We start from the raw sequence: 11,471 nt of genomic DNA on the forward strand, positions 1-11,471 counted from the left end.
TCTGACAACAAAACTTCAAAGGGCATCATTACAGTTCAAGTTAAGTTACCTTACAAGGCTCTGTACCGGATCAGACTATTACATTTTTTTAATGGAGTATGCGACTAAAAACTTAATGGCAGCGCAAAATTTTGTGTTCAAATAATTCCATTTTATAAATAAAAATGATTTAATATAACATACATGAATTTTTTTAATTGAAACAAAATAAATTAAGCCTTAATAATAAAAATAATAATAAAATAAATAATAAATAATAATAATAATAGAGACATCATTAAAAATAATCCAACCATCGCTAAACTAGAATGGTGCATAACAAGTAAAAAATAGCAGACTTGTGTGAAATTGCTAAAAATGTTATCAAATCTACAGTATGCTTAAAAGTAATACATTTGGTGGAGTCAAAATAAAATATGATACAAATCTGCGAAAACCCACTAACCTGCAGGCCCAGATTTAACAATAATATGTCTCCTATTCTAAAAAAACTTATCTGTGCATAACAAAACTTTAAAGGGCATCAATACAGTTCAAGTTGAGTTCAATTACAATGGGGCATATGACCCTAAAAACTGAAGTAATGGCAGCAGAAAATTCTGTGTTAAAATAATTAAAAGAACATATAACATAATTAATGCTTAATTGTATTTTTAAACAATACATGTAGCCTTATTAGTAATAAAAATAATAATAATAGGAAAAAGACGAAGAAGAAGAAAAACAATAAAGAGCCATCTTTAAATAAGAATCCTACCAACACTAAACTAGCATGATGCATGACAAGTGAAAAATAGCAGACTTGTGTAAAATTTGTAATATATTCATATCTGTTGTTTAAGAGTAATACACTCAGTTAAGTGCAGTTAAAACATGCTACAGATTTAGTGATAATTTGTCTTCCATCTCAAAAACATATCTGAGAACAACAAGACTTTAAAGGGCATCACTACAGTTCAAGTAAAGTTACCTTACAAGGCTCTGCACCAGATCATTTTTTAATGGGGCATATGACCCTAAAAACTGATGTAATGGCATCAGAAAATTCTGTGCAAATAATAAAAAAATTATATAACAATTAATGCTTAATCTTATTTTTAAACAACAAATGTAGCCCTAATAATAATAATAATAATAATAATAATAATAATAATAATAATAATGAGACATCTTTAAAAATAATCCAACCATTGCTAAACTAGAATGATGCATAAAAAGTGAAAATAGCAGACTTGTGTGAAATTGCTAAAAATGTGATCAAATCTGTTGCTTAAGAGTAATTCACTCATCTAAGTGGTTAAAACATGATACATTTCTGTGGAAATCCACTAATCTGTTGGCCCAGATTTAGTGATAATTTGTCTTCCATCTCAAAAACATATCTGAGAACAACAAGACTTCAAAGGGCATCACTACAGTTCAAGTTTATTTACCTTACAAGGCTCTGCGTCTATTCGTTTAAGCTCGCCCCTGATAAATCCATCCAGAACTGATTGGAAAAGATTCACCACAAGCGGCACCTCGGATGCTTTCTTCTTTCCTGCGAGACTGTCCACCTTTTTCTGGTAACCAGACATCAGGACTTTATAGCCAATACTGGGATTCTTTTGGAGATAGGAAAACAGATTATTACCAACAACTGCTATCAGTGTGAAGATTACCTCCTGAAAATATGAGTGAAAGATGAGAGAAGCATGGAAAAACGTACAGAGATGGAGTACATGCTTTTGATGGTCTCTCTGAACTGCGTGGTGGCTGTGAAGAAGATTTTTTCCGTCTCCGAGAGCTCCTTTGAGCGTGTGCTTAGATCATTCATCTAGATTCAACATCACACCACAGATTGAGTGATATGAGCAATGAACAGAAACTTCACTTCTAACACCCAGGACTGGAACTTCAGCTTTGCCTTTCAGAAAGAACATAAATCACAAACCTGATTTCCAAGGAACTCATCCAGGTGGCGGAGTTCATTGGTGTCAGTGATCTCTCTGTCCAGCGAAGCATTCCACTGCACCTGGGTACGAGTAGCTCGGCTGATTTTAATGGTGGGGTTGCGATGGGCTCCAGGATATGTGCCTGAGTTTTTGGTGCGCGGAGAATTTGAGTGATTTCCACTGGCTTTTGGCCCAAAGAGAAAGACAGAAAAAGAGGTGATATGGTAACATTTAATGTTTACTCAATACTGCATAATTGATAGATACATAAATTATTTAAATTTTATTTACATAAACACAGAATGGGCAATCAATCATTTCATCTAGCGCTTCTCTTTCTGCTAGTGTCTTCACAAACTTAAAGAACAGCCTACCATTTCCTAATTTTAAAGGTTGCACTGCTTAGTCCTGTTCAAATTTATCCTAACTAGAGTAAGAAAGTAGTTGTTTAAGCACATTTCATGAGTTTCATATATTATGCAAAAATAAAATGGAGCATTTAACAATGTAACATTGATCAAACTAAGAAATCACTTTCAGATCAGCTCAGTTTTTGGTGTTACTCTGCACCTAGTGCTAATTTCTTTCATTAAATGTCTTACCTGATGTAACTGGCAGTTTAACTTTACAGATTTTTTTTAACTGACTTCCCAAAATGATGAATGTTTTTTTTCTAAAGAGGCAGCAGGCTGTCCAGATGAAGGTCAAAGAGACAGGCCTTTCAGCCATAGCAAGAAAACTGGACAGAACCGAAAAATCTAATAGCCTGAAAATCTGTTGGTGCTAAAGTAAGAAACCACTACAGTCGGTAAAATGTAAAAGAGACTGGGAGAAGAGTGGAAAAGAGTGAGAGAGATTAGTAATGTACTGTGGAAGTACCACATTACATTAGCTCTTAGAAACTCTCACATCCACTGAAGCAAAGCAGAGCTGCGCCAGGTCACTCCCTGGAAAAGCTGGGAAAGCTAGGTTGCTGCCGAAAGTGGTGTTAGTGAGGCCAGCAGGGGGTGCTCAACCTGCGGTCTGTGTGGGTCCTAACACCCCAGTATAGCGAAGGGGACTCTATACTGCTCAGTGAGAGCCATCTTTCGTTAAACCAAGGTCCTGACTCTCTGTGGTCATTACAAATCCCAAGATGTCCTTTGGCCAAATTTGCCCATTGTCTCTGTCCATCATGGCCTCCTAACTATCCCCATACCATAATTGGCTTCATCACTCTGTCTACTCTCCACCCATCAACTGGTGTTTGGTTTAGTGCAATATAACTGGTGGCAGGTGGATGCTGCACACTGGTGGTGGATGAGGAGATTCCCCCAATGTGTAAAGAGCCTTGAGTGTCCAGTTAATTGCTATATAATTGTAAGGAATTATTAAGTAGATGAGCTAAAATAATTGTAGCATACTGCACCTGAGCTCTTTATACTCATTTCGACTGCTTTAACCTTCAGAAATTTGAGCTGTACTACATTACATTTAACTGTACTATATTATTATTATTTCCCAAAGATGGGTTGCGGCTGGAAGGGCACCCACTGTGTAAAAACGTGCTGGATAAGTTGGTGGTTCATTCCGCTGTGGCGACCCAAGATTAATAAAGGGACTGAGCCAAAATAAAAATGAATGAATATTATTGTTATTGATACAAAAATATATTCTTTAATTTTGAGATGCTTTAAACTATATAAAGTAAATCCTGCCAATTTTAAATAAATCAAATAAACACTGGAAATTAAAATGAAAACCAGATTAATCATTTCATTATTAAACACTGTTCGCCAAATATCTGCCAAAATTAAAAATGAAATTATTTCAGCATAGGCTTTGCATTCAGGTTGATGTTGAAAATGAAATCTGAAGTAAAAATGTCAATAAAAAGGAAACTTTAATGTACATTTTCATTTGAATTGTTACACTATTATAGCGTGAACATCAACCTCTGAAATTCAAGTGAAATTTTGGGGTTTCCACCTGGATTTTGCCTACCTAAATTGAAAAGCTTACAAAATCCACATGCAGAGGTGTAAATGCAAAAGTTTGGTATCATTAAAAAAAACAAAAAACACTTTAAATTTTCATAACACACTGTTGAAAGTGATTAAAATTATTGTATATGTTGTCTGTGTTATAATAAACATCTACAAAAAGAGGCACTTCTTTTTTTTTGTTAACTGAAATTTGAAAGTATCTTTTAGGTTCTCTGTGGTCTAGACTGCTGATCATAATCTATGCAAAAATTCTATTCTAACTGATCAGAGAATGAAACCACTTATGGGGGTATTGGGTCTGTACGGACCTAAAAAATATATAGAATTCAGAAGTAAATGATGTCACAGACCCAGAACCGGGTATGCAGAGCTTTAAGAAGCTTAGCAAAAATTGTGTTTGCATTTTATTTTTCAGTTTGGCTTTTCATTTTAATATTGGCATTCTTGATGAAGAAATGCAGTGAAAATAAAAAAGTTAAGTTGACAACTTTCATTTTTTTGATTATCAACTTGACTGGGATGTTGTGCTGTCACAATAAAATTTCTTTTCATTTTTAGTTTGGGCAGATATTTTGTGAAGTGTTTTATGATGAAATTGTTAATGTGGTTTTCATTTTCATTTTCTTCCATAGCACACAAATATTAACAAAAGAAATCCATCCATAATGCTTTACAAAATGAAATTTGTTCAATTCTAGATCAAACCTAAAATGATTAATAAATTGTTAATAACCTAGTTCCTCTTTTTCTGCCAAAGTCTTCACCATAGTAATAGTCCCATCCTGGGGTGTTGAGCGCTTCTTAAAAAACTTTAAGAATCCCTTCCTAGAAAACAAGAACATAATTTTACTAAATGTTGATTACATAATTACAATAAAACACAAAGAAATGCCATTAGCTGTGCTATTCCAGATAAATGCTAAAATAGTAATACAGGTGATCACCTTTCTGGTGTAATGGATGGTGCAATCACTTCCTCACTTGGTGATCTATTGGAGAATGGAAAACACCCATCGGATTCTACAGACGACTGCATCTGTAAGGCCAATTTATTTTTTTAGATACTCAAAATGATGTATATGAAAGGCCAATGTATTTTTTACGATACTCAAAATGATGATCATGAGACTACAGATAAAACAAAACCATTTCATTGAGCAGAATCCTGAACCTTTGACAATCATTCCAATAAAAACTGCACATACTGTAATGTAATAAGCTTTGACAGCATAATCCCACCATGCATTTAGATCAGCAGACCAAGCACATACAGCTCAAGAAAAAGCAAGACAACATTTAAGCAGATGCAAAACAACAGTTTAAGTGACAACTGTTTAGCCAAGAATGTCCAATAACCATGAAGTTCAGTAATATGGCAGATTGATTGGGCTTATTTCCTTCAATTAGTGCCACCACCGGTATTACACCTCCCACTCAGCATCCCGAAATCCATGTTGACCTTTTTTGCTACGAGTAATGAAATTTTAACAATATTTTCAGACTGCTGTACAAAGTTTGTATTGTTAAACCTGCACAAAATCTGACAAGTATTGTTAAATAAGTAGCTAAAGCTCTTCAGAGCCGAAGTAATCACCATTGTGAAATAATAAATAATAAATTTTCAATTCACAAAAGCAGATACTGAGGCTGTTTAAGCTTGAAATCAGTGAGTGTTACATAAACGCACTGTAAAAAATATTTGTAAACAAACAGATTTCTGTATTTGGTGATTCGTGTTTTTTATTTTATTTTTTTAATTCTTTTGAATTGCATCATGGGATCTTGATCTTTCTTCCAGAAGCTTCTGATGTTAAAAATGCACTCCTATTGACATTTTTAATAGTTTGAACTAATATTTTGTCTGTGTTTGTGCTGTAAATTACTGTACAAAAACCTGGTAACAAACTGCCAGTACTTTCAGTTATTTTACAGACTTGATTCACTCTATATTATTTTTCTAACAATATCTTGTCTCAAACTACTAAAAATGCCAATTAAAGTTACTTTGCTAAGCTGCATTATTGAATTTCATTCATTCGTTTATTTCTCTTTGGCTTAGCCCCTGATTTAATAGGGGTCACCACAGCTAAATGAACCGTCAACTACTCTGGCACATACATGTTTTATGCAGCGGATGCCCTTCCAGCCACAACCCAGTAATGGTAAACACCCATACAATCTTACATTCACACACATTCATACACTTCAGCAAATGTAGTTGCCAATTTAGTTCAATTCACCAATAGCGCATGTCTTTGGAGTGTGGGGGAAAGTATTGAATTTTCAACATCAGGTCAACAGAGAAGAGATAAATCTCCCATAATGCAACTGTTAATAAACAGGAAACACAATAGCTACATTCAAAATCGCCTACTACTCAGCAGGTAGTGCATTTGAATTTAAATGTACTACTCATCCATTAGAAAAGTACGTTCTATACAGTATGAATGAAACTCGGAAGTACTACATCCGCCATTTTATCATGATCACATAACCACGTCAGTTGCGTCGCTTCACTCCCATTCATAAATTCTCTCGTGGTGCATCTAGGATAGTGTAGCGTGCATCAGATGCGCACTTCAGAATCTCACTGGCAGAAGTAGGTCATCCGGGTACTTCTCGCATACTATTTTTCGAATTGTACTACTCGGCTCGCATACTTTTTTTAGCGTACTATATAGTATGGAAGTATGTGATTTCGGACGTAGCCAAAGTAATCCACTTAATACAGAACATGTAAATTAACAGATATTTTTTACAGTGCAGTTAATATAAAATAGAATGTGGTGTTTAACAGAATGTGTTTTCTAGGGTATTAGTTTTACAATTAGTATTATTAGAGTTGAACTTCTACACTACAAATGGTTGAAGTCAGAAAAGCATTGTTCATTTTCAGAATCAAAAGCTTAAAACATATCTGCAACCTAACAACCATAAAGCATGATTTTCAATCAATCTATTTACTGCATTTACTTATAACCACAACTAGCGACATCATCAAAGTTTATGTATGGTGTCAATAATACAAAAAAGGTCAGAAACCAGCTTCCAGTCTGAAACATCAAAGAAAAGGACGAGCCTGGTTTCCAAAGAGCAGTCTCCACATTGAGCTGATTCTTAGATGTTAGCTGTTGCGTGCAAAAGCAGCTGTTGTGAATGGGTCATCTTTTACCACAGCCTCCACTACCACTTGGGTAATGGACTGGTTGGGAGCAGCGGGGCTTATGGGAGGTAGGGGAAAACTCCAGTACGCAGAGTCACTTAGATCCAAATCATCCACCTTCAGCCCGCTGCGGGGACGCGCAAGCCGACGCTTGTGTTTGAGGCGCTTACGGTTCTCAACCATAACCTATGACATGTGAACTAGTTTAGGTGGAACAAAAGAGTGACTTGTACCTGCTGATCCAGTCCATTAAAATACATATAGCACCTACTGTATGACATTCTCTCAACATACACCAGTGTTCAAAAGCTTTCTATGTTTGTCAAAGGAGCATTTATTTGCTGAAAATAAGTAAATTTTGTCCATGCCATATAAAATTATTAAATGTACGGTGACTGAGAGAGCTTAAGTTGCAGCAATTTAAGAAAGCACATGAAATAACACGAGCAAATTATGAAACGATCTTCAAGGTTTTATGACAAGCATGTTGCAAATCCTCACAACGCAAACATTTAAAAAAAAAATGCCCTGCAAGTTTTCACAATGCAAACATATTAAGAAAACCCAATGCAATTTCTCACAACACATGAAAATAGCCTGTAACATAAAAGGACCCAAAAAAAATGAAGGACACGGCTAGGATTTGCTTATTGTGTTATTATTATTACTATTGTTTAAGTTGTAGGTGATCTTTGAAAGGTAAGTTGAACATCCTGATTACACGATTCATTTGTTTGTTGTACATTATTATCCAAAATAACCATAAGCTAAAAAGCTGGGTCCGTCACATTTTTGGGTGCCCTCGAAACATTTCCACTGAGTTTCATGCTATTTGCATGGATTGTGAGAAATTGGAATGTGTTTTCTTAATTTGTTTGCATTGTGAAAATTTGCAGTACACTTCACTTTCTTAATGTGTTTGCGTTGTGAGGATTATTTGGTTTGTTTTTTGTAATTGCATCAGTTTTCATAAATTGCAGCACATTAAGCTCTCTCAGCCTCTGCATAATTGAGACCTATTATGCTTTTTTATAAATTTTAATACAAGAATTTATTCATCACAGAACATATTTGTGAGGTTTTAGTTGAAAACACCCCAGATCATTTATTATATCATGCTGTAGATGCCCAATTTTTTTGTGAAATAATAAAAACATGCTGGTTCTGTGCATGTCTCTTTAAATGCAAATGAGCTCTTGCTCTCTGCTGCCTTTTCAGGAAAAGGCAGAGCCTCTACAGACTATGATATGCAATACAATATGCCCAATTTTGGTTTTATCACATCTAACATGCTCATGTAACATTGCAGATCTTCATAATCATGAACGTTTATTAGCAGCAAGCATTTAAAAGCCTTGTTTCCTCAAATAATATTTTCTGAGCATGCACAACCAAGGCACTCACACAGAAAGATAGGTGTCAAATGACACATGTTGTGTTATAAAAAAACCTAAGGTTTTTTTTAGCATCTTATTGTCTGCAAACTATCAAATACACACAAGGTTACATCTGAAACAGCAGATTTGTGGGGACAGCATTAAAAGTCTAGTGGATTTTAACTATTTAACCACACTACAGACATACAGTTAAAGTCAGAATTAATAGCTTAATGGTTTGTTTTGTAAACTAACAAAAAAGATTTTAGCTTAAAGGATCTAATAATTTTGTCCTCAAAATGGTGTTTAAATAATTAATAACTGATTTTATTCTAGCCAAAATAAAACAAATACAACTTTCTCCAGAAGAAAAAATGTTATCAGACATACTGTGAAAACTGCCTTTTGACTCTTTTAAACATCATTTGGAAAATATAAAAAAAAAAGAAAAAAAAAAATCTAAGGGGGGCTAATAATTCTGACTTCTGTACATTAAAGTTCAATTAAAAGAAATGTTTCCATGTTAAAAACAAATATTCACATAATGGCACCAAACGTTTGAACATTATATTATACGTTTACACATGTTTGTTTTTCTGCATAAAATATGAAAGTAAATTATTTTTGAAGTAGTCACAACATTTTTGATTTGACAAACAAACATTAACTAGCTTTTAAAGAGTACCTCATTCCTGGATGATGAGGCTGAGCTGTCGGACTCTGAAGAGCTCATCCGAGACACATTATCCAGAGACAGAGAAATACCAGGTTTTCTAAAATATAGAAAACAGTAGCAAATAAATATGAGAAAATCACCCAGTCATTATTGCAAAATAAACTCTAGCAAAGTGAAAATTTATAACCAAATGACTAAACACGGTTACATAGATGTTTAAAAAAATGAAATATTGATAGTATTTTCAGGAACAAGAGGCAAATATATAGTTTATACAAAATTAATCACAAAAAATGAACATAAAAGAAAGTCTATTCTACATAAATGAACATATAAGAACATTTTATATATTCTATGTACAAATTAACATAAAAAGTCTATTCTATATAAATACTGATGGTTTCTCCAGTAATAACAGACACATATTTCATTTAAATACATAGTTCACACAAAAATAAATCAGAAAAAAAGAAGTCTATTCTAAAACATGACTTAAAGTGAATTCTTACATGAAACCTATTTTCTCATGGCTTCGTGGCTTTATCTCATCAATGTTCCCCATACGAGCGGCATCACTGCTCCTCTCCTTCCACTTCTCTGGCTTCTCTGTCAGCCTGTTTGACTTGTTTTGCCGCTGTAGCTGTACAGCATGTTGACTATCATTATAGGCGCTTTGGCTCATATTCAGTGGTAGAGACACAGGCCGAGGGAGGCCTGAAGGAGACGGATGTCTTTCTTTATTGCCAACCATTCCTCTATTACTCCGACCCAGTCGGTCCTCTTTAACGCTAAGTTGCTTTGTGATTCCCGGAGTAGGTTGTGTTGGGATTTTAGGTTTGGTGTCTGTGTTTAACTGTGGTCTCGGTTCATCAGTTTTCTTTGATTCAGCTGTGCGGGATTCATTAGGCAGTGAAGGCAGTGGTTTGGGCTGGCTGGGCTTCTTCTCCTCAATCTTGTTCAGATCTCTCTGAAATCTAAAAAGGACAAACAAATTACTAAGACTTTTGAACAAAACCTGAACAAAAACAAACCAAAGATAACCTTGACATACGCCTGTGCTTTGAGTTTTTCTTGCTCTGCTCTCTGCCTGGACTTTCGCCATGCAATCTGAATCACAATAGCAGCTCTGCATCTGTACGTCTCACGCACAAAACGCCATGATCGCTGTGGGATGAGAGGAGGAAAAAATGACTCTATTATCATTTATTTAGCTTCCCAAACATATTTGCAATACATTTGAGTGTGAAGATGGTCACAAATAAATTATAAATACTGTAAAAGTGTTACATAATATATGCAGTATAAAGTGCAGGACAAAGTACAAATATTTTTTTCCATTTGAATCTCAATATCGAATACAGTAGTGCTGCTATATATTTTGTGAAATCCATGGCATTATCATAAAGTATGCTAATATAACTTTTTTGTAAAAAGCATATTGAAAACAACTTTGTTTTTATTTATTTTTTCATCAGATACATTAGATTGATAAAAAGTGACAGTAAATGCATTTAAAATATATGTATAATGTAATGTTTATTTCAAATAAATGATCTTAATGTGACATTTCAACTAATTAAAGTTTCAAAATAATCTAATTTGTAATAATATTGTCAGTTTACTGAAGCAGATTTTTTTTTTATTTCACAACTATTATTTGTGATTTAGCACTAATTATAGCTAATCATAATAGAATGGCAAATCAGCACATTAGAAAGATCACTTTGATTGAAACTGAACAAATAAACATCCTTGGTAAGCTTAAGAAACATACACTACCTGAAAAAAGTCTCGTCACCAATCCAAGTGGAACAACAAATGCTAACTTGACATTTAGATTATCATTTGGTATCAAAAGTGGCTTATATGAAAGACAAAGGCCTCTAGTTTACGCTTATTTTACCAAAATAAAATATGATCATGCCTTGATTTTTAATTATTTAATTAGGACAATAAGGTCTGACTTTGCTTAGACAAAAGTCTTGTCACTTAACAGAAATAATGTACAGATGTATGACTCCCATGAGCATCCATACATCTCTGCAATGACTCAAATAACTTCATAATAAAGTCATCTGGAATGGCAAAGAAAGCATTCTTGCAGGAGTTCATCAAGATTCTTTGGACTCGTCTTTAATGCCTCCTCCATTTTACTCCAGACATGCTCAATCATGGGCATGTCTGGGTGACTGGGCTGGCCAATCCTTGAGCACCTTGATCTTCTTTAATTTGAGGAACTTTGATGTGGAGGCCAAAGTATGAGAAGGAGCGCTATCCTGCTGAAGAATTTGCTCTCTGCTGTGGTTTGTAATGTAATGGGCAGCACAAACGTCTTGA

The 11,471-nt window shown here is 34.4% G+C and overlaps 1 protein-coding gene across 16 annotated transcripts in view; it reads right to left on the bottom strand.

Moving 5' to 3' along the window:
* The window catches only part of myo9b (myosin IXb), a 59,786-nt gene that overhangs the window by 10,489 nt on the left and 37,826 nt on the right, over positions 1-11,471 (bottom strand). For 8 of the 16 annotated variants that reach the window (XM_073927975.1, XM_073928019.1, XM_017351952.3 and 5 more), the window contains 9 exons: positions 10,186-10,298; positions 9,644-10,108; positions 9,144-9,231; positions 7,092-7,268; positions 4,864-4,955; positions 4,653-4,744; positions 1,934-2,118; positions 1,709-1,816; positions 1,434-1,604 (listed from right to left, as the gene is read on the bottom strand). In XM_073927975.1, the coding sequence (XP_073784076.1) occupies positions 1,434-1,604; positions 1,709-1,816; positions 1,934-2,118; positions 4,653-4,744; positions 4,864-4,955; positions 7,092-7,268; positions 9,144-9,231; positions 9,644-10,108; positions 10,186-10,298 (1,491 nt within the window). The remainder of the gene's footprint in view (positions 1-1,433; positions 1,605-1,708; positions 1,817-1,933; positions 2,119-4,652; positions 4,745-4,863; positions 4,956-7,091; positions 7,269-9,143; positions 9,232-9,643; positions 10,109-10,185; positions 10,299-11,471) is intronic. The other 8 variants (XM_073928003.1, XM_073928036.1, XM_073927998.1 and 5 more) reach the window with 1 other exon arrangement.

Source organism: Danio rerio, chromosome 2 (genome assembly GCF_049306965.1).
Source record: "Danio rerio strain Tuebingen ecotype United States chromosome 2, GRCz12tu, whole genome shotgun sequence".
NCBI classification, from domain to species: domain Eukaryota; kingdom Metazoa; phylum Chordata; class Actinopteri; order Cypriniformes; family Danionidae; genus Danio; species Danio rerio.